Source organism: Amphiprion ocellaris, chromosome 3 (genome assembly GCF_022539595.1).
Source record: "Amphiprion ocellaris isolate individual 3 ecotype Okinawa chromosome 3, ASM2253959v1, whole genome shotgun sequence".
Lineage (NCBI taxonomy): Eukaryota > Metazoa > Chordata > Actinopteri > Pomacentridae > Amphiprion > Amphiprion ocellaris.
In genome coordinates this window covers 29,037,708-29,061,601 of record NC_072768.1, presented here as the reverse complement: position 1 = coordinate 29,061,601, position 23,894 = coordinate 29,037,708, and the positions used below count along the sequence as shown (strand labels likewise).

Sequence of the window (23,894 nt, the reverse complement as noted above, 5' to 3'; positions counted from 1 at the left end):
GCACACACGTATGCATGCACGCACGCTCGCATAGTAGTTCACACTGATGTGCACTCCTGCACACATTATTATCACAAGTTGGTGTAGTGGAAGTAAGTCAGTAAAACAGTCACAAAGTAGACGTGATAATATTGCTTGTTCCCAGTCTGTACATAGGACATTATTTATAGGTAATTCAGGGAGCCATAATCAAACACTAAACCAATGACAGTTATGGTGTCTTCTCTTTTAGGTGTGAATATGACCTCATATTGAATGCAGATGTGAACTGTTCCCAGCACACCCAGTGGTTTTACTTTGAAGTCAGTAACATGGTAGCGGGCATCCCCTATCGTTTCAATGTCATCAACTGTGAGAAGAGCAACAGCCAGTTCAACTATGGTGAGATGGGTTGTGTTGTGTGTGTTTCTACATTAATTGTCTCTTCATTAACTCATTTAATTATTGCATTGTACAGGATTCATTCATGTCACTAGGCACTTATTTTCTCCCTAACTGTTTATAAACATAAATAACTTATATAAAAAAATAACCACAATTAGGAAAATTAGCTAAAGAGACCAAAACAGTTTCTTAAGTTCAGGCCTCTGCCACACAGCAGTAGAAACAGTGGTATATGCTTCAGTTGATGGTGACTTGTATAATGGCTTTGGAGTAGGCTTCCAGTGTTATTTTTCACAGCCACATTAAGTTTTTGATGAAGTTCCTCAGGTTGTCCTAGTCTTAAAGTCTTGAGTGATTGCTTTGTTGAGCAGTAGCTGGCGTTTTGACTCTCTAGTGTTGTTTCCAACACATTTCTTTTTTATTTATTATAGTTTGAAAGTGGAGAGAGACAGGAAACATGGGTAGAAGAGTGGGGGAAAGGCATGCAGCAAATGGCCAAGGGTCAGACTCGAACCCATGACTGCTGTGTTGGGGACTATAGCCCATTTCTGATGAGCCACATGGCATCTCAACTTAACTTCTGTGTTGGGTGTTAGGAGCTTCCATGTTGAGGAGAAGCAGTTTTTTGGATGGTAGTTTTAAGGTGTTGTACCTTGATCAGGATTTTACTACCCCGTCTTAGCCAGTCTAGGAGACTGCCTGCCTGTTGTTAGCAGATCACTCATTTTTGCTGCAGGCAATCATTTTACATCTTTACCCAGAAGGAATTGACCATGTCAGGTCTTGGTACTGCTCAGCTTTGCATGCCTGAGACTCATTATTGAATGACTTGCCTTGGTGATAATGACTTCTTCTGGAACGTTGTTGTTATCTGCTTTTAGGTACACAGCCACTTGGCATTGGTGTTGTGTGCTGTCTCTTTTTCCTGAATGTTCTTCCATCATTGCTCAATCTTTGGGTGTATGCTGTCCCTCTGCTGTTCTTCTCATGCAGCTGGAAGTACACTCTAGATAGATCTTTTAAGAATGGGCCATTTATTCCCTTGGCCTCTTGGAGCTTTAACTTAGCAGCCTGAGGTCTAAGTCTCTGTTTGACAATCTCTTGAGCCTCACTTGCTCATCCCTTTCAACCACTTGGTAAAATGACAGATACGATGCAGCAGAGACATGGACATAAGCAGCATGAGAAAAGACAGCAGACAAAGAAAAGTCTTCTTCAGGAGGGCACCACAGAGTTGAAGAGAAGGCAAAGATACTGTATTTGGGAAAATTAAAGTCAAAATTTATGAGGATCATTGTAAAGTCAAGGGTTTTTGTTTTTGGCCCATTGTCAGAAAGAGCTTGCCCCAAGGGAATCTAAAAGGACCTTTGGATTGATTGGGTTCACTGTTTCAAAGTTGTTAGGTCTTCCCCTTACTATTTGGAACGCTTATGTTTTGAATTGTTGCAATATACATTACCGTTCAAAAGTTTGGGGTCATTTATTTTTGAAAGAAAAGCATTTTTTTTTTTCAATGAAGGTATCATTAAATTAATCAGAAATATACATTGTTAATGTGGTAAATGACTATTCTAGCTGGAAATGGCTGATTTTTCATGGAATATCTACATAGGGGTAGAGAGGCTCATTTCCAGCAACCATCACTCCTATGTTCTAATGGTACACCGTGTTAGCTAATCATGTTGAAAAGCTAATTGATGATTAGAAAACCCTTGTGCAATTATGGTACCACATGAATAAAAATGTGAGTTTTCATGGAAAACATGAAATTGACTGGGTGACCCCAAACTTTTGAACGGTAGTGTAAATAATACTGAATTGAAAATTGAAAACATTTAATCATTCAATGTGACTTACATTGTCTGAGGATATTATTATTATTATTATTATTATTATTATTATTATTATTATTATTATTATTATTATTATTATTATTATTTTTGCTGGCCATCCAGAGTATACCTTTGTTCATCCACTGAGAAATCAGAGAAAACATCACTTAAGCAGAGCCAGTATCTGTACATCAGTGGGTACGCTGAAGACCTACTAGTAGTTAATTCAGCTGTTTTTAATTTTGCCAATTTGCCAAAATGTAAGCAAATATAGGCTTAACAAATGGGTTTAAAACACATATTGTGAGCTTATTTCAGGCACTGTTTACCATCTATTTAATTAAACAGCCTGAAAGTCATCATGCATTTACAGTAACTGGCCTCTCATAAAAATTAAGTGGGTAGTTATGTAAAGTATGTACATGTTTTGAGTAAGTACACCTTGTTTAAATCTAGATTGACAGTGGTGATGACAGTACACGTGCAAAATTTTTGTTGTTATGTTACAAAAAGGTTACTTTGACAACCTGTCACTCTCAGCAGAGTGGACACCTACTGCTATGTGACACCACCTTTCATGTAACTAACTGTATGTGTGTGTGTGTGTGTGTGTGTGTGTGTGTGTGTGTGCTGAAGGAATGCAGCCAGTGCTGTACTCAGTAAGGGAAGCTCTGGATGGTAGACCACGCTGGGTCAGGACTGGAACGGAAATTTGTTATTACAGGTATGAATGAAACAAACAAATAAATGAAAAGTGAATATATGTAATCTTGTTTATTTAAAAGAAATGCATGTAATCCAGTCACAACATTGTGTGTGAATTTATCAGACTGCTGAATGTAACTTGTTCCTTCAAAATACTTGATTTCTTAAAAAGTATAAAGTTCAGGACAGTAACTCAATCTTTTCAATAAGCATTATTGTGTCAGTGTATTCCTGAAAACTGTCTTGTTGAATTTCTTGTATGAATTACACTATATTGCCAAAAGTATTCGCTCACTTGCCTTGACTCACATATGAAGGTAAGTGACATCCCATTCCTAATCCATAGGGTTCAATATGACATCGGTCCACCCTTTGCAGCTACAACAGCTTTAGCTCTTCTGGGAAGGCTGTCCACAAGGTTTAGGAGTGTGTTTATGGGAATTTTTGACCATTCTTCTAGAAGCACATTTGTGAGGTCACACACTGATGTTGGACCAGAAGGCCTGGCTCTCAGTCTCCGCTCTAATTCATCCTAAAGGTGTTCTATTGGGTTGAGGTCAGGACTCTGTGCAGGCCAGTCAAGTTCATCCACACCAGACTCTGTCATCCATGTCTTTATGGACCTTGCTTTGTGCACTGGTGCACAGTCATGTTGGAAGAGGAAGGGGCCAGCTCCAAACTGTTCCCACAAAATTGGGAGCATGGAATTGTCCAAAATGTCTTGGTATGCTGAAGCATCCAGAGTTCCTTTCACTGGAACTAAGGGGCCAAGCCCAGCTCCTGAAAAACAACCCCACACCATAATCCCCCCCCTCCACCAAACTTTACACTTGACACAATGCAGTCTGACAAGTATCTCGTTCTCCTGGCAACCGCCAAACCCAGACTCGTCCATCAGATTGCCAGATGGAGAAGCGCGATTCGTCACTCCAGAGAAGGCGTCTCCACTGCTCTAGAGTCCAGTGGCGGCGTGCTTTACACCACTGCATCCCACGCTTTGCATTGCACTTGGTGATGTATGGCTTGGATGCAGCTGCTCAGCCATGGAAACCCATTCCATGAAGCTCTCTGCTTACTGTTCTTGAGCTAATCTGAAGGCCACATGAAGTTTGAAGGTCTGTAGCGATTGACTCTGCAGAAAGTTGGTGACCTCTTGGCACTATGCGCCTCAGCATCCACTGACCCCCCTCTGTCAGTTTACGTGGCCTACCACTTGGTGGCTGAGCTGCTGTCGTTCCCACACACTTCCACTTTCTTATAATACAGCTGACAGTTGACTGTGGAATATTTAGGAGTGAGGAAATGTCACGACTGGATTTGTTGCACAGGTGGCATCCTATCACAGTTCCATGCTGGAATTCACTGAGCTCCTGAGAGCGACCCATTCTTTCACAAATGTTTGTAAAAGCAGTCTGCATGCCTAGGTGCTTGATTTTATACACCTGTGGCCATGGAAGTGATTGGAACACCTGATTCTAATTATTTGGATGGGTGAGCGAATATTTTTGGCAATATAGTGTACTTTTAACTCAGTGATGTACAATACAGTACAATACTGATTCACCTCAAACCTGAACCCAAAAAAGAAAACTAACAATTTACAAAGACTCTTCCTCTGACTGAATAAAAAGTGATGTCTCATGAGAAAAGTACTGCAGCAGTCAGTTCTCAGTGCAAAAGACCTTTTAGACTCTACAGGAGATATACCTTTTATCTACACATAACACACAGTATCACCAAAATTTTTTAAAAACTTCAAGTCGCATTACCTCTCAGCAGCTGCATTCCTTCACAGTTAACATGCAGAGTACTTCCTCTTATGATACATTAAACACAGCCGATATTGAAGATACAGGCAAGAAGAATTAGAAGGATTGCAGGAGGAATTCAAAAAAGCCTGATTGTCAGCCATCTTAAAGATAAAATAGGCTATAGGAAGATCAGCGACCGACTAAACACCAATGGAAACAGTGGAGTCACTGTGGGCATCTACAGCTCAGTACTCATTCAGTTTAACTCTAACACGGGTGGGCAGGTGCTTCAAACTTGGCACGGGATTTATCTAAGGATCTCTGAGTTACAATGACAGCTCAGACAGTGGTGAAGCACATTGCATAACGTCAGCTATAAATCTGTGGATGTTCTGGATAACGTCAGCTAATATGGATGGTGTCCAAAATGAAACCCCCCTTTTTCTTTGGCACAAATCTGCAAGAATAAAGTGGATCTTCCATGATGAAGCATGCACTGCTGTGACAGCACAGACAAATCTCTGCTTGACTCCTAATGTGTCCTGCCTAAATTTGTTATACGTATTGTTTCGTACGTGCTTTATGTAGTTTTTGCTCCACATCTCAACATGGCCAAGTTACTTAAAGTGATCACCACATTGCTTGTAATTCTATAGTTAGTTTAGGATGGCCTTGCGCTTTGAGTTGACACCGGCAACAAGTTACTCACCTACAGTCGCGATGAGCTTCTGCTACTCTGGACTGCAATGCTGTGTAAAGCTAAGCCTGTTGTGGACTTGCCACTTGAACTTCAACCGAGAAAAGAGGACGGTGTGGAGGTATTTATTGTAGGGTTGAGGTGTCCTTTCCGCCCTCCTCTCCCCTCCATAATATTGTCAAATGTCCATTCTCTCCGTAACAAAATGGACTTATTACATACCCGGTGCCAACTGGAAAGGGCTTTCAGGGACATTTGTCTCATTGCCTTATGTGAAATCCGACTGGATGAAACGGTCCCTGATGCCGAAGTCAGCCTGAACAACTTCACTCTCATCAGGTCTGATAGAATGAGACACTCTGGGAAGATGTGGAGTGGCGGAGTCTGCCTTAATATCAACAACAGGTGGTGTAATAACATCAAGGTGCACTGGAGCTGGAGATGTTGACTGTGTAACTACATCCCCACTGTATTCCCTGTGAATTTCCAGTGATTGTGGTCAACTGTGTTTATGTCGCTCCCAGTGCTAACACCAGAACAGCAGTGGAGCTGGGAGCTGAGAATGCTAACTCTATGGGCTCCGGTGTTTATTCTGGGGGATTTCAATACACGCAAACTGGACAATGTATTACCATCACTCCATCAGTATGTGGATACTCCGACAAGGAAGGCAAACATCTTGGACATGTGCTATGGTAATATTACCGATATATTCCGGGCCCATTCCTATCCACCGCTTTGACATGCAGACCACAATGTCATCTGTTTACTTCGGCTCTACAGACAAGAACTGAAATATCACACACCACAATGCTCTAGCACTCCACAGTGGTTAGAAGATGGCATTGCACATCTCCAAGGTTCCCTGGCATGCACTGACTGGAGTATTTTTGATAGTGATCTGAATTATAGAGTTTCTGTCATTTTGGATTAAATCAATTTCTGCATAAACACAAGTATTCATGTTAAAAAAACAACAACAACAACAAAAAAAAATCCAAACTCCAAGCCTTGGATAAGACAAAAATATAGAGAAAATCTAAAAGAAAAACACAAAGCCTTTAGGCTCAAGGACTGGAAAAGCCTACAATTAGCAAACAGGAAAATTAAAAAATGAGGTTTTTAAGGCAAAAATGAGATTCAAGGATAAGATGTAGTCTGAATTTGCCAATATATATATACACAAGCAGGTTCACCTCCAGTAATGATTTTCACCCTTTGAAAAGGGTGAAAGGGTGAAAATCCTTTCTGGAAGTGAACCAAAACACAACATGCCATACCTGACCCAGAATCCTTTGCAAAAAAAACTGAACACATGTTTCGCCCGATTTGACATGCAAGACCTCAGAGCTGAGTGTGAAGCTCTACTGGAAGCCCTACCTCTTATAGATGTGGCTGATTCAGCTTCCTTCTCAGAGGAGGATGTACGGTGTCAGCCGATGCAAGCTGGGCAAGGCCTCAAAACCTGACTGCATCTCAACAGGGGTGCTGAAGGACTGTACCCATGAACTCTCACTCACTCTTCTGTGAATCCTACCTGACCACAACCATACCTGCCCTCTGGAAAACTGCCACCATAATACTTGTACCTCCTCATCAATAACAAAGCAGTGGAAACGGTGGGCAATTTTAAATACCTTGGAATTACAGTAGACAATAAATTCACCTTTGACCAGCACACCATGGACATCCTAAAAAAAAAAAAGCCACCAGAGACCCTCAGCCAACCCTATCTCCTTCTGTTCTTGTATTGAAGCACCATCCAGTTTGTCCTCCTGTACTGATCCGCTTGCTTCGATAACATGCTCACGGTTACAAATAAAACCAAAATCATACACATAACCACCAGAGCCTCCAAAATTCTTGGTCTTCCAACACCTAACCTCACAGAATTAAACAACAGGGCCATTGCATGAATTGCAATCATAATAGTCCCCTAAGGACATAGATCCAGAACACTGAGATGCAGATGAGCATAACTAGGCAAAAGTCTGATCCCATCTGTCATAGCAACCCTTAACGAAAGGTCAAGGTGATCTGGCTAGAGTGACTATGATGTTTTACATGAACAGTGTTTTTGTGGAATGTGTGTTTTTGTACTGTCCTGTCAATATAAACCAAGCAGAATGGTGCTGTGGAAAAGAATTTGCCACAGGGATAATAAAGTCTAAGTTTTTTCCTCTATCTTCTTTTCCAGAAACTACTTTTGTCCAGCTCAAGGCAGAAGGAAAACAACCTTTTACACTCTGAGTTTCACCATCACCTTCAAACACAACGAGGATGTCTGCTACTTGGCCTACCATTATCCCTATACATACTCTGCTCTGAAGGTATTCGTTTTCAAACATATTTTGCAGATAATAATCTTGTACATTTACTTGACTAGGATTTTGAATGATCTTCTACTTTTATTAAAATATCAGTACCAAAACTAAGTAGTTTGCAGTGTCTGGCCATTAATGAATCTGCAGTTCATCATGCAGTGGTATGTCTCTAGTCACTTACTGGTCAATTCATGGTTAAAACCCAACAACTTTGTGGGGTTACTATTAGAGTCCATCACTGACTGAGAATCATCCATTGTGGAAGAGCACCAGACAGGAAAAGGCAATAAAGCCATATCCAACTGTTTTCATGTGCCAGTGGACACAGTGCAAAGCAAAAGCAAAAGTACAAAGAGTTCCATACTGGGAAAAAGCTCAGACTAGGAAGAATCCAAGGATCACCACCTAAGCCACCCTGTGTGTCTGAACAGTTCTGGTAGCAGCATCTCAGTCAGACACTCAAGCAGACACTGAACAAGGCGGTCTCCATGGACATGGACGCTGAACAAGGAGGAGTTCACTTTCCCAAGAGGGTCTGACTTACCAGATGTAAACTGGATGTATAAGCAGTCCACTGGCCACATTTCCAGTTATCTGTTGACTTTAATGTGATCCACATAAAGTTGATTGTTCTGGAGCACATTAACTGTGCAATGAGGTTGCTATGATAATCTAGCTAAGTTATGATGGTGAACCATGTGGTAAACACTGAGCCAACTTCATGATATCAGAAAACCTGATAAGCAGTTTGATAGACTAGATATCTGATAGTCAATGATAGTTAACCAATCCTAGACAATGGTCTTGTTCTGCATACCATAGTCCGTTGAAATGATGTCCCTACATAGATGCTTTTTTTTTTTTTTTTTTAAGTTGATGTCCAGTTGTTTAAATAATATATGCATATCTCGTCTTGCTTAATTTTAGGCACACATGCTGGTATTCAAATATAATCAGAAAATTAGAGTAGTAGATATGGGACAATGATTATTATGCTGATTTCCTGCAGCCAATATAATATTTTTCATTATTTGGTGTAATTTTGTTTAGAAGGATAAACAACAACATCATCAAGCAACCTCAAAGCATCAAAGTCCCACTTCATGGGACCAGATAAATTAAAGATTCTCTGCCCTCCACTGCCACTGACCAACAATGAGTACATATAAAAACAGTCAGAAGTTTACTGTATTATGTACACCATATTTCCCTTTATTTGGCACTGCAAACTAGTTTTAAACAAGTTTTAACATAATCTTTAGGAGACTGTTTATAAACATCAATTCAGATGATTTTTTTAACACTTGACAATGCACTGTCAAGACATGAAATATCAGAATCTTCGGGGTTAATCCGTGCACTTGTATATGTATTGTGTTTATCAGGCTCATCTGAAGGTGCTGCAGAAATCGGTGGATCCTGCCAAGGTTTTTTTCCAGCAGCAGATTCTTTGTGGAACTTTGGCTGGAAACTCCTGTCCACTGGTCACCATCACTGCCTGTCCTGCCAGCAAGGGCTGGAAAGATCTGCATCAGCTGCGTGAGTACTGTTCGGTTTGAGTGGTGCTGATCAGAAATACACATAGGGGAGGCATACATTTGATAGCAAGTTGATGGCATGTGTGTGTGCAGTGTACAGGTGTGTGTATGAGCCGAATAAAAGGAGACATCAGGCTGTCTATTTAGACAGGTATTCATAGTTTTGCTTATTTTTCAGTCATAATTGAAAATCAGCCTTTGGAGTTATGAGGAAATTATTTATTTTATCTTTTGTCATCTCATTTTTCTGCAAATGCTCCAACACAGTCAGCAATTAAGGAATAAAAATAACTACTTGATTTTACAGTACTTAATTTTAATATGAAATATTCAAACTTTCTTTTTCCTCTGGACAATCAATTTTCATGTCACAGTGAATGAATGTTTATTTCTGGGAAGCCCTTTCAGAGCTATCCTCTTACAGATCGATGATCTAGTATTTTCAAGTTTTTTTGAAGAGTGAATGATCAAATTTGCAATAGAAGGGATATTATGCTGAAATTATTTTAACTTAAGCAAGTTTCTGTCCAATAAGCATGGATAAATATTTTTCTTTAGTTGGACTTGTAACATTTGCAGCTTTAAGGCCAATTTCTGATTTCTGCCTGGTTGATGCAGAGAGCAGGGAGTTCTATTCTTTCTAAAACTGGTACCCATCAGTCTGCTAAGAGAGCATTGTCTCTCACATTGAATCCAGGAAAACACACTTTGCATGGCTGTGACTTTGCTGTGGCACTATGTCAGTAATTATCAGTCCCTCCAGGATTTTGCGGGCATTTTTCGAGATTGTTGTGGCCGAAAATGCCTGAATTCGCGGCAGCTTTTCTAAAAAATTACAATGTAAGTTGCGATGTTTTAAGCTTATTTGTTGCAATGAAATTGCGGGAGACAGTGACAGTTGCTAAAAAGCTGCATTTTTCAGCTTTTAGAACATGTTTCAACATTGTAATTGACAATATTTATTCCAAAATGAATTATTTAACGCTCCAACCCATTTACATAAAAGCTGGCATACCGTAGTGGGAAATTAACAGCAGCCAGATACTGGTCTAACATGAAGTGGTTGGTAAATTTAAGGCACAAAATGAAAATTTACTGTTGAATGAATCACATTTAGACATATCTGTCAGTGGCTTAAAAAGTAAATTTTACTAACTTCCTGGCACGCGTATTCACACACACGTGCTCACGGCTTGTCACGTCAGTTAACAAGAAAAGCACTCAGAGAGCACAGTACTCCACCAAGAGTGTTCATTACCTGACCTTGCGCTGAACACAAGTCTGTGTTATGCATGCGTACGTCACCGAATCGCGTGACCGAAATATGTAGCGGGCAGTAGGAATTGATGGGGCTCAGAAACACCTAAACAATGTAATCAATTGTTCCTTGTATCATTTCCGATACGTGCACAGCAGTGGATTTGTAGTAGGATCGCAATGATGTGATCGTCAGCAGGCCGCTGAGGTAGCATTCACTTGTTGCCATGGTTACCGTGCCGCTCTCAGATGACGTGCCGCTACCTCAATGGGAAATCCTTAACAAATCTGTGGATCCAGACTTTAAGTCGCATCACTGCCAAAATCTAATCACTTGGTCCTTGTGTCATTTCTGACCTTCCCTGAAAATGTCATCCAAATCCCTTGGTCCGTTATAGAGTAATGTTGTTAACAGAGGAATGATTCACATATACCGATCGTCACAGAACTCCGCCGTGTTCCTTGGCGGAATAATTAATCTAACTTAACTTCATTCTTTCAGTGCTCCAACAAATCTGGATGCAACAGCTTCCATCACGGTGATTTGTCTGGTCTGTGGTCTGCTCGTTTCAGCCATTCTCCTAATCTGTTTCATGGTAGAGAAGTGTTTCTCAATTGATGATTTTATTTTATTTTTTTGTATTCCACCGCAATATTGCATGGGTGTAAAACAGTTTACTTCCGCTTTGGTAAAGAACATCAGGGAATTAATTGCTTTGCACAGTCTTCAGCAGTATTTTTTGATGGTAAATGAGAGACATCAGAATAGGACATGTCTGCATCTTCAAACCAAAAAGAAGGAAGGGAATTCGGTGATGTACGTGCATATTTACGCTGGGGACTGCTATGATTGGTGGAACTCATGGCAGGCTGGCCAAAATTGTGGAAAAGTTGCGGTGATTGGACAAAATTGCAAGGTCGTGCAGAATTCGCCGAGATTGGTTGAATTCACATGAATTTGCGCGATCACAACATCGCAAATTCCTGGAGGGACTGAATTATGCATAAGGTGTGTCAAGCACAGTGCGTGGACACAGTTAGGACTTCCTACAGTGTTTGGGCTATGTAAGAGTAAGAGCAAAGATCAAAGTTACAGATCAAAGCACCCCAAAGTTTGAGAGCAACTACTTCAATAACAACTTTTTTTAACGATGAATTATAAGAGTGGTGATGAAAGAGAATCTCCTCACACAGTCTCCACTCATGACAAACATTTGTCCTCCTGTTGCATGTGCAGTGGCCGTATTTGCAGTGCAGACAGGCAGCAAACACATAAATTTGGGCTGCATATGGATGTTCTGCCGAGTCCTTAGTGGACAGAGATGGATGATGAAATTTACATCATCTGTGCTCTTGTGGATCCTTGCAGACATGCAAATGTGGAAAGCATTGACCCTTAAGTGACAAACCTTGGCAAATAAGCAAGAAAAGATTGGGGTTCTGGTGCATTCATGTTTGTGATGCTGCTTCTCCTAAGCTGTATTTGTTTCTTCAACAGTTGGTTCTGTGATACAGTGTGATAAACTGATGATTCTGATACTCCGGTAGGTTCTCCGCTGATTTGGTATGTGTTAATTGTTGTGACTCAGTCTGCCAGCTAAAGGTTAGTGATGATCGTTATAAAATTGGATCCAAATACTTTGAAGCCTCTGTATAGATACCACAATGCAAATGTGACCTACAGTCAGATGAATCTCAAATGTTAAATGTTGTCTTGAACAGTGAACAACTTACTTTACTTGTTTGGCTTACAGGGGATCAGTTTTATGAAGTGAAACAGCAGAGACCTGAAAAATTTCTTGAACGAGTTGAACTGCATACAGCAACAAAAATTCAGTCCACATCATCGAGTGCTGTTGCCATTAGTGGGTGTGCTAGGTCTGGAACAGCATTTAAGATGGTGGTACTTGTCAAAGTAGCATACACATGAATGCCAGGACCCAAGATTTCCCAGCAGAACACTACATGGTAACAAGATACAATGTACCGGAACAATGATTTTCACGTCACCTGTCAGCAGAGGTGGGTAGTAATGCGTTACATTCACTCCGTTACATTTACTTGAGTAACTTTTCGAAAAAAAATGTACTTCTGAGAGTAGTTTTACTCTGCCATACTTTTTACTTTTACTTGAGTATATTTGTGAAGAAGAAATGCTACTCTTACTCGGTTACACTGGGCTACACTCGTCTCGTTACTTTTTTATTTACCACATTAGACATTATTTATTTTGCCAGAGAGATGTCCCCAGTGGATGTACCACATTACTGTTTCACCAATCAGACAACGCAACAATAATCACGTGACTCCGTTTCGCCAGAAGTCGCCCTGCAGTCACATGACCATGTACGAACTGTGGCGGTATAGTGGCACAAACTCTTCACATGTAGCAGACATGGAATGAAAAAAACAGTGGCATTTTCGAGAAGTTTGATCTTGCTTCGGAGTCTGACAACATTAGCATAGCATTAGCATGGATATCTCCGTCTTCGGCTTTTGTCTTCTGTTTACGAACACGGCCGAAGTGAAGCGTGATGTCACGCTTGGTAACCCTGCATGATACAATGGGGGTGGGGTGGTAGGGCTGGGCAAGGGGGAGAATCATATCCGGGTCCAGCCCTAGTTGTAATGTTATTTTCTATCTACTGAGCCTGTGCCATTTAGAGGGAAGTGAAATACAGTATATCTTGTCAATGGAAGTAGTTTGCACTGTTCAAACATAAAAACGTTACCTTACTACAGGTATTTGTTTCAAAAGTTTTATGTTGTGAAAAACCGAGATTTGGAAATTTGTGTTTCTTGTGCCTTGTCACATATTTGTCATTTTGTGAAGATGTTATTTATTTTTGCTATTTTTTTATTTTATTATTTGGAAATACCAGAATTTGCACATTATTTTACATTTTTGTCTGATCACATAATTTTTAAAAAATAAATCAGACATTACAATCAAAGTTACTCAATACTTGAGTAGTCAAATACTTTTTTACTCTTACTTGAGTAATTTTTTGGATGACTACTTTTTACTTCTACTTGAGTGATATTATTCTGAAGTAACATTACTCTTACTTGAGTACAATTTTGGGCTACTCTACACACCTCTGCCTGTCAGTGGTTTTAAAGGCAGAAGATAGTTTTGTGGCAGATTGGTGTATGGGCCCTGGATGAACTCTGCCTGACCACCACTTACTTCAAATATATTGGCTGTTTCTACAAAGAGATGCCCAGCTGTGTCATGGGCTTACTGGTATCTAATAGTGGCCAGTCTCAAAATTAAAGATGTAGGTAGCAGAGCCTTGATCTCTTCCACAAACCGGTCTCACTCACTGGTTCAGGTACATGGATGATCGAAATCGAAATACAAGAAGTGGAGGCCTTCACAGAAAACATCAGTGCAAGATCAGGTTTGTTCAGGAAGATGTCATAGGAAATAGTCTGGCCTATTTCGACTATGCTGTGCACACTGAAGATGTGAGGACCCTCAACAATGAAATATACAAAAATCCAACACACACAGGTGAATATTCAATTTTTAATAGTCACTAACAAGAACAAGAACATGCCCACAAGGACAGACAGAGAGAAGGAGTACAAATAAGTCATAAAGCACTTCAAGCATGTGATTACCTAAAATGGAGTTTTGTCAGTACCACAAAAAAGGCACAAAACAGACAAGAAAAGAACTATCAGTGGAATAAAATTGTTATTTCTTATATCCAAATAATCAGAATCAGGTGTTCCAATCACTTCCATGGCCACAGGTGTATAAAATCAAGCACCTAGGCATGCAGACTGCTTTTACAAACATTTGTGAAAGAATGTGTCGCTCTCAGGAGCTCAGTGAATTCCAGCGTGGAACTGTGATAGGATGCCACCTGTGCAACAAATCCAGTCGTGATATTTCCTCACTCCTAAATATTCCACAGTCAACTGTCAGCTGTATTATAAGAAAGTGGAAGTGTGTGGGAACGACAGCAACTCAGCCACCAAGTGGTAGGCTACGTAAACTGACAGAATGGGGTCAGCGGATGCTGAGGCGCATAGTGCCAAGAGGTCGCCAACTTTCTGCAGAGTCAATCGCTACAGACCTTCAAACTTCATGTGGCCTTCAGATTAGCTCAAGAACAGTGCTTCAGCAGAGAGCTTCATGGAATGGGTTTCCATGGCTGAGCAGCTGCATCCAAGCCATACATCACCAAGTGCAATGCAAAGCGTGGGATGCAGTGGTGTAAAGCACGCCGCCACTGGACTCTAGAGCAGTGGAGACGCCTTCTCTGGAGTGACAAATCGTACTTCTCCATCTGGCAATCTGATGGATGAGTCTGGGTTTGGTGGTTGCCAGGAGAACGATACTTATCGGACTGCATTGTGCCAAGTGTAAAGTTTGGTGGAGGGGGATTATGGAGTGGGGTTGTTTTTCAGGAGCTGGGCTTGGCCCCTTAGTTCCAGTGAAAGGAACTCTGAATGCTTCAACATACCAAGACATTTTGGACAATTCCATGCTCCCAACTTTGTGGGAACAGTTTTGAGCTGCCCCCTTCCTCTTCCAACATGACTGTGCACCAGTACACAAAGCAAGGTCCATAAAAACATGGATGACAGAGTCTGGTGTGGATGAACTTGACTGGCCTGCACAGAGTCCTGACCTCAACCCGACAGAAAACCTTTGGGATGAATTAGAGCGGAGACTGAGAGCCAGGCCTTCTGGTCCAACATCAGTGTGTGACCTCACAAATGCGCTTCTGGAAGAATGGTCAAAAATTCCCATAAACACACTCCTAAACCTTGTGGACAGCCTTCCCAGAAGAGTTGAAGGTGTTATAGCTGCAAAGGGTGGACCGACGTCATATTGAACCCTATGGATTAGGAATGGGATGTCACTTACCTTCATATGCGAGTCAAGGCAGGTGAGCGAATACTTTTGGCAATATAGTGTATTTAATATTTAACTGAATCCTACTAATTTATTCAAATTAACTTTTAAATGTGCAAAACATATGAAATATTTTTGTGAATTTCTATATGTTAACTTTTAGGTGGGTTACAACTGCATAAGAAATAACAATCTTAAAGCCAAGTCTACTTAAAGCCAAGCAACATGCTAAGGTAGAAGCTTAGCCACCCCAGGACAAAACACCTAGTAAAGCAATGTAGTGTAGCTGAATTCAGTGGGGAAGGCGCAGATGGGAGAAAGAAAACAATACTTCACAAGCACAGAGCACAGCACAGCACAGCACAGTACAGGAGAGCCAACTCCTCACTTGCTTCTGTGGTGGATTTTTGGGGCCTTTTGTATAGTCTAGCCTCATACTGGCTCCCTTTCTATTCCCACTCCAGGGTTGGAGGTGGCCAAGTAGGAGGAAGAGTGGGAGGATATGGATATAGAAATGGCCGTCTGACTTCTCAGACTTGGTGTGTAAACAGTTTAATACACCAGCAGCTCCGTTCTGGGCACACCCACCTGCCCTAGCAGGAATTGCTGGGTTTTGGATGGCCTGCTTGCAGGGCAAAACATAGCTACAGCTGCTATGCAGGCCCAATTGGCTAACAATGGAGCCCATTGTGTTCCTCCACCTTCATTGCCTGTTTCGTCAGGTGATAGAAGGTTCAGGGGTTAGGAGTGTGGTGATGAGCTTTGCTTAGCACTTCACATCCCTCTTCCATTATAAAAGTGCAGGCAGAGCTTTAGCATATTGTTGGGTTACTAGACGCCACCTTTGGCTAGTAGAGTCCCAGTCCCAGCAGGGAGACTGGGACTCCTTATTGAAACTGAAGCAGATAAATTGCTGTAGCTAAATTGTTGCAGAAGGCACAGGCACATTGCCATTGTGCATCAAAGTTATCTGTTAAGTTGCTGGAAAACTTGGCTGGAGGTTTTTTAGACAAATGATAATCACCAATTAGTTAGAAGAGGTAGAGCAGCTACTAAGGCCCCTCCTGCCTACAATCCCCAGAACCTGGAGAGCAGACTCTTGTGGCTGTGATTCCTTATATCAGCATGTTGCTACAGGTTCGTAAGCTAACGTGCTAGGTGGGGCCACTGCTGAGTGCAGACTCCTCAGTCAGCTGAATGGCAGGTGAGGAAGCTGTCCACCAGTCATGCTGAAATCTCTCTGCTGACGCCTGTATGCCCCTGAAGCATATTGCTGCGGTGCTCAACTAACATGCTCAGAGGTAATATGTGTTGAGGGCAATTTTGGCTAGCAGTAGAAAGTAGAATCTTCCAACCTAGTTGAGCCAGCATCCCTCAAAATGAAAAGAGGCTTTTACTATCACCGTGATACCTTTCCAATGCATTGCTCACTATGTCGCAAGCGAGTTCAGTAAGATACTGTTAGGATCCCTGCTTTAGTCCATGCCTGGACCCCCTTTTGTCTATTTCACTCTCTCTATCTTCCTCTTTCTTGCTCCTCAGCTCATCCTCTCTCTCCCTCTCTATCCCTGTGTTACAACCCCGGCTCGGGGCGGGGGGAAGGAAGCAACATAAACAGTTGTTGGTGGTAAAAATCAAATTATTTATTACAGAAAAGGTTGAACAGAAATGTGCACGTTACTATACAAACTGAGGCAAAACTAAGGAAGAGGGCTGGTGGGTGCTGCTCAAATCAAAGAAAATAGCAAAACACAAAAAGAGTTCTCATAAGGTGAACTTAACACTACCATCGCGGTGGACAAAAGAAAAACGGAACAAAAAAAACTCACTAAATGGGAACTGACAAAACAAAACTTACACAGGAGTCAGCACCCCTAATCCTGGTGAAACCTAGACAAAAGGAACTACCTGGAATGAAATGAGGCTGTATCAGTTTTTGATTCTAACCCTTGCCCAATTCCTATCACACAGACAATCTTGCCTCGACCACACAGGAATACAGAATGGCACGCTGAAAGTCAGCCGCCCCGTTCAGTTGAACTGCCAACTCTTTTAAAGGAGTTGGCAGTTTTCGGTTGGTCGGCCTGGGGATCGCCGCACCAATCACTAGGCTCCTGGTCGCAGCCACGCCTCTGCTGTCACGGTCCAACCAGGGAGTGGGGATCACACAACCCTATTTGCATACTCATAACATTTGGTTAAAACACACACCCACAGGGTAGGAGGCGCTGGCCGTAACACTCTCCCCTTAAGATAAAAATCGTATCGATTTTTATTAAGATTCATCATCACTCCGTATGTTTATATTCTAATATCACTGTCACCTATACTTACCACACCCTGGACAGGGCATCTGCCAACACATTTTCAGTACCCTTTTTATGACGGATCTCAAGGTTGTATTCCTGCACAATCAACGCCCAGCGCATAAGGCATTGGTTGTGATTGTACATGCGAGAAAGAAAAACAAGGGGATTATGATCGGTCATTACCACGACAGGACAGTGACTTGAACCAATATAAACTTCGAAGTGCTGCAGTGATAACAACAATGCAAGGGTCTCCTTCTCTATGGTGGAATATGATAGCTGGTGCTTAAGGAATTTACGGGAAAAATAACTGACTGGGCAATCAACTCCAGCAGCATCTTCCTGTAGCAGGACTGCACCTGCTCCCACCGCGCCGGCGTCAACCTCCAGCTTAAACGGCCTGGAGAGGTCGGGAGCAGCGTGGACAGGGGCATGGCAAAGAAGGGACTTGACACTTTCAAAGGCATGTTGACACTCGGGGGACCACACAAAATCAACTTTAGTGCTGAGCAAGTTTGTCAGCGGACGAACGACAGTGGAGAAATTACGGCAGAAACACCTGTAATAACCTGCCATGCCGAGGAAATGGCGTAGGGCTCTACGGGTGAAAGGCATCGGATAGCCAGTAATGGCAGAGATTTTCGCCTCTAGGGGTCGCACCTGACCTTGGCCCACCTGTCTCCCCAAGTATGAGACCGTGGTCTTGCCAAATTCACATTTGGCCAGACTCAGTGTGAGCGACGCGTCAGCGAGCCGAACGAAAACCTGGTCAAGGATCTGCATGTGCTCCTCCCACGTAGAGGAATACACGATCACGTCATCCAGATACACGTTACAGTTTGGCACCCCTACGAGAACTGTGTTCACAAGGCGTTGGAACGTGGCGGGGGCGTTGCACATGCCAAAAGCCATCACGGTGTACTGGAGAAAGTGATCTGGAGTTACAAAGGCAGAGATAGCGGAAGCGCGGTCTGTTAGCGGCACCTGCCAATAGCCTTTAAGCAAATCCAGTTTACTAACAAACTTTGCTGTGCCAAGATTATCCACACAGTCCTCCATCCTTGGTAATGGATATGAATCAGGGACTGTGACAGCGTTTACTTTTCTAAAGTCAGTGATAAAACGAGGGGAACCATCGGATTTAGCCTCTAAAAGACACGGCGAGCTCCAAGGGCTGGAACTATGCACGGCTAAACCATGTTGTAACAGATATTCTGCCTCCTGTTTCATCAGCGCACGCTTCTGTGGATTTATCCGGTAGTGATGCTGCTTTATTGGTTTCGCATTATTTACATTAATGTCATGCTGAAGGACAGTGGTGCAACTAGGCACATCATTGAAAAGACATGGAAAACGCCTGACTAGGTCGAGAACATCACTTTGCTGTTCACCCGTCAGATGATGCAGCTGGGACGGCAGCGCTTGTAACATCTCTGAATTTGGCAACTGCGCGCTTTGATGCGCCGCTGGATGCAGCACCAAGCCGTCGTCTACGTCTGTCAAATCTGGTGTCCCTGTCACAATCAAAGCGGAACTACCAGCAAGGACAGGAGATGAAACATCTACCTCTGGCTTTACTGCGGGTGCAGCATAGACATGATACCATTTCAGCATGTTAACATGACAAACGCTAGTCTTACGTCTCGGCTCAGGAGTACTGATTACATAATCGGTATCACTCAAGTGATCACGGACTTCGTATGGACCGGAAAACTTAGCGGAGAGCGTGGAGCCGGTGATCGGCAGCAGTGCCAAGACTTTGTCACCACGCACGAAACTGCGCGGAATAGCGCCGCGATCGAAACGACACTTCATCACCGTCTGTGACGAAGAAAGGGACTGTTTCGCTAGAGAGTTAGCGTGATGCAAACGCTCCCGGAATCGGCTGACTCATCCTCTCTCTCTTCCTCTCATGTCATTCATGCCCTGCCTGCAACCTGCCTGATTTCAAGGATTGGAGACAGCTGTGGGGATCAGCTCACCTTCTTGTAATCACCTCCATCAATAAAAGCCCAGTTCATTCATCCACTCACTGCCAGATCATAGACTTTCATATCCCATTTTTCCTGCTAGTCTCCGACCTGTCTTCAGCCTGCTTTCCTCCAGCGACAACTACCCAATCACCCTGCATCAGCGACACACTTGCTGACTTGACCTTGCCTGTGCCTGCCGCCAGGTCTGCTCTGGCTTCTCCCCGACCATCGCCTGCTCCAGCTCCTCTAGCTGGACCCTGGATTCCCCGAGCCTGCCTGCCCCCTTTAACTTGGTTCTCGTGAGTACTCCATTCTGTTAGCTTAGTTTAGTTTATTCATCTATAATTTTCTTAGATTTCCCTCAGTAGTTAGTTGAGAGTTTTGTTGTAGGTGTTTGTAGTTTTGCCTTTTTTTGAATGAGGTTTGGTTCAGTTTTCCCCCTGATCTTAGTTTCAGTATTGGTATTGTTTGGTTTGAACTTTCTGTTTGAATAAACCTGTTATTAGTCATTCCCTGACTCTGCCTGTGTTCTTGTGTCTGCACCTGGGTTCTCAGACCCGCTGTGATAGATACCTGATAACTTCCCTGAAACTTCCCAGTAGGCTGAGCAGCAGGTGAAGACACCTTCCTCTGGCCGTGTCGGCATCTCTGGAAGAGCCGGCTGTTTCTCTATGCTAGTATATTGCTCATGGAGCTAACACACTCCGTGGGATCTTTACTGAATGCAGACCTTCCAGTCCACTAATGGTGGGCAGGAGAATATTACTCCAGCTGAGCCAGCATCACTCTGCCCACACGTGAACATCCCAGAGCATATTGCTTGCGATAGCCAGCTAATCCTCTCAGTGGTAGTGCATGACAAGTGAAGACTGGGACAGCTGAAAGTGGGCGTCTACCCCCTCCCTCAGCTGGTCTGCATGGGCTCAGAGGACTGATGTCAACCATGGCACAAAGCAGCTTTTTCCCCCTCCTGTGCATGCAGCCTGTCCAAAGATGTCTGCTGAACTTAGGACTTTGTCTACAGGGGTCCCTCTACACCATGGTGGTGGTTCTTGGGAGATTTCCCACTCCTCTGCTGGTCAGAGGATTCAGCGAACACAGATCAAAGGAGTGCTCTAGGATCTGTGGTCCACTGCTCATTGGTCTTCATGAATGCCTCCACAGTAGGCATGGTCTTTACTGTCTGTGGGGTCAACAGGCTCTGGAGTTGCTGTTAGGTGACCCAGTGTGTAACATCTTGCAGCGTAGAGCTCCTTGCTCTCTGGCAAGTTCCTACCAGGGTTGTAAGGTCACCACATCATGACAAGGAAAGACAGCACGGTGACTGCAGTGCCTATCAATAGGCAGGCTGGCAACCACACTGTGGCAGAGAGTTCACCCCATCTTTCTCTTACTCAGAGTCACACACTCAGAGTCAAGACTCCATGACCTGAAAACTCTGAACACGACAGCAACATGGAATGGTAACCCACCTCTGGGGTGGGTTGCTTGGCACACACATGGCCCTATAGTCTGCTTTGAGCTTTCTCTCCTATCATGCTTCTCCAGCTCCTTCTTCCAAGGATTCAAGCAGAATGACCCTGCTTCATCCTTCCTTGGCTGAGCCCAGATTGGCAGCCTGACCTCTGAGAGGAATAGGTTTCTGCTTGTGAGATCATTGCAGTCTGTGGTGAGAAGTATGTAACGGGTTCTGTTAGCATCCACAAGAGCTGTCTCCCTGTATGGCTAAGAGGGTATTTAGCACTTGGGGTGGACTTCACCAGATGGATCCTTCCTCAGCAGCTGAGGGACATGTGCTGTTCTCACTGGTTTAGCTGGAGACAGGTACATCTGCCACAGTCCTGTGAGGCGTAGTGGCGACACAGGATTAGATGTCAGGCCCTCCATGGATCTTGGGCACTATATGACTCTTGGATCTAACTTTTTTTTTCAAAACTGCATTTCTGTTGGCCATAACTTCTGCCAGGCTAACGCCGACTACTGTGGGTTTTTGCCAGAGGGGTCTGGTGTAGTTCTTCGTCCCAACCTGGCATTCCTGCTGAAGGCTTGATCTGAATTCCATGTGTCTCAGTCAGTTGAGCTGTAGTCAACTGCCTCTTGTGGAGAATATGAGGAAGATTTTCACTGGTTTTAGCCGTGCCCCATCTGGGCTTTGACAAAGGACATCCTGTGCACACAGTCTGTCATGAAGACAGACCATCTATTCGTCTGTGTGACCATCTATTTGTCTGTGTGACCTCAGCAAATTGGGCAGTCCTTTGTTGAACTCTCAGTGAGAGAATATCTCTAGTATTCTTTTGGCTGCTCTGAGACACATTTCAATCAGAACTATCAGTGAATTCAATTCAATTCAATTCAATTCAATTTTATTTATATAGCGCCAATTACAGTCAAATTGTCTCGAGACGCTTTACAGAACCCATATGCCTGACCCCCAGAGCAAGCCAAAAGGTGACAGTGGCAAGGAAAACACCCTTTTAACAGGGAAAAAAACCTCGAGCAGAACCCGGCTCTAATGTGGGGGGACCCATCTGCCTGCTGGCCGGGCGGGTTGAGAGGGACAGAAGAAGTAGAGAGGTAGAGATAGAGGGGTAGAGGTAGAGATAGAGGGATACAGATAGAGGGGTAGAGCCACACATCTGAAGCATCCAGCATCCAGCTCTGGGACCAGGGACACTCGGAGAAAGGACACAGAAAGAAACAGAGTGAATGTAATGCAATAATGGTATATATAGTAAATACATAGGTAGTTAGAGAAGGGCTCAGTGCATCCAGAGAGGTTCCCCAGCAGCCAAGGCCTATAGCAGCATAACTAGGGGCAAACTAAAGGGACGTCAAGAGGGGAAGTCAGTTGTGCAAATGAAAACACCAGCTCACCCCGTCAGGGTCACCCAGTCAGCCCTAACTATAAGCTTTGTCGAAAAGGAAGGTTTTAAGCCTGGTCTTAAAAGTAGAGAGGGTGTCCGCCTCCCGAACCCAAACTGGGAGCTGGTTCCACAGGAGAGGTGCCTGATAACTAAAGGCTCTGCCTCCCATTCTACTTTTAGAGATTCGAGGAACAACAAGTAAGCCTGCAGTCTGAGAGCGAAGAGTTCTGCTAGGATAATATGGTACTATCAGATCTTTAAGATATGATGGAGATTGGTTGTTAAGAGCTTTATATGTCAGAAGAAGGATTTTGAATTCTATTCTAGATTTAACAGGGAGCCAATGAAGAGAAACCAATATAGGAGAAATATGATCTCTCTTGCTAACTCCCGTCAGTACTCTGGCTGCAGCGTTTTGGATCAGCTGTAGATGTTTCAGAGAGCTATTGGGACAACCTGATAATAAGGAATTACAGTAGTCAAGCCTAGAAGTAACAAATGCATGGACTAGTTTTTCTGCATCACTCTGAGACAGGATGTTCCTGATTTTCACAATATTTCTCAGGTGGAAAAAGGAAGTCCTACAGATTTGTTTTATGTGCGAGTTAAAGGACATGTCCTGGTCAAAGATAACACCGAGGTTCCTCACAGTAGTACTGGAGGCCAATGTAATGCCATCCAGAGTAACTATATGCTTTGAAAGCAATTCTCTAAGATGTTTGGGGCCAAATACAATGACTTCAGTCTTGTCTGAATTTAGTAGTAAGAAATTATAGGTCATCCAGGTCTTTATGTCCTTAAGACAATCTTGCAGTCTAGCTAGCTGATTAGTTTCATTTGGCTTCATAGATAAATACAATTGAGTGTCGTCAGCATAACAATGGAAATTAATACAGTGCTTCCTAATAATGTTGCCTAAGGGAAGCATGTATAATGTGAACAGTATTGGTCCTAAGACAGAACCCTGAGGAACTCCATGATTAACCCTAGTATGCTCAGAAGAGTCATTGTTGACATGCACAAACTGGAACCTGTCTGATAAGTAGGATTTAAACCAGTCCAGTGCTGTCCCTTTAATGCCAATAGAATGTTCTAGTCGCTGTAATAAAAGTTTGTGGTCGATTGTATCGAATGCTGCACTAAGGTCCAATAAAATAAGTATAGAGACCAGTCCATTATCTGACGCTATGAGAAGGTCATTAGTAACTTTCACCAGAGCTGTTTCTGTGCTATGATGCACTCTGAAGCCTGACTGAAACTCTTCAAACAGGCTATTCCTTTGTAAATGTTCATATAATTGATTTGCAACTGTTCTTTCCAGAATTTTAGAGAGAAATGGGAGGTTGGAAATTGGTCTATAGTTGGCTAAAACATCTGGATCTAG

The 23,894-nt window shown here is 42.9% G+C and overlaps 1 protein-coding gene across 3 annotated transcripts in view; it reads left to right on the top strand.

The window, feature by feature from the left end:
• Window positions 1-23,894, top strand: part of LOC111569377 (cytosolic carboxypeptidase 4) — a 179,964-nt gene that overhangs the window by 126,889 nt on the left and 29,181 nt on the right. For 2 of the 3 annotated variants that reach the window (XM_023271441.3, XM_055009140.1), the window contains 4 exons: window positions 233-381; window positions 2,853-2,940; window positions 7,567-7,699; window positions 9,079-9,232. In XM_023271441.3, coding sequence (XP_023127209.3) covers window positions 233-381; window positions 2,853-2,940; window positions 7,567-7,699; window positions 9,079-9,232 — 524 coding nt within the window. The remainder of the gene's footprint in view (window positions 1-232; window positions 382-2,852; window positions 2,941-7,566; window positions 7,700-9,078; window positions 9,233-23,894) is intronic. The other variant, XM_055009139.1, reaches the window with a different exon arrangement.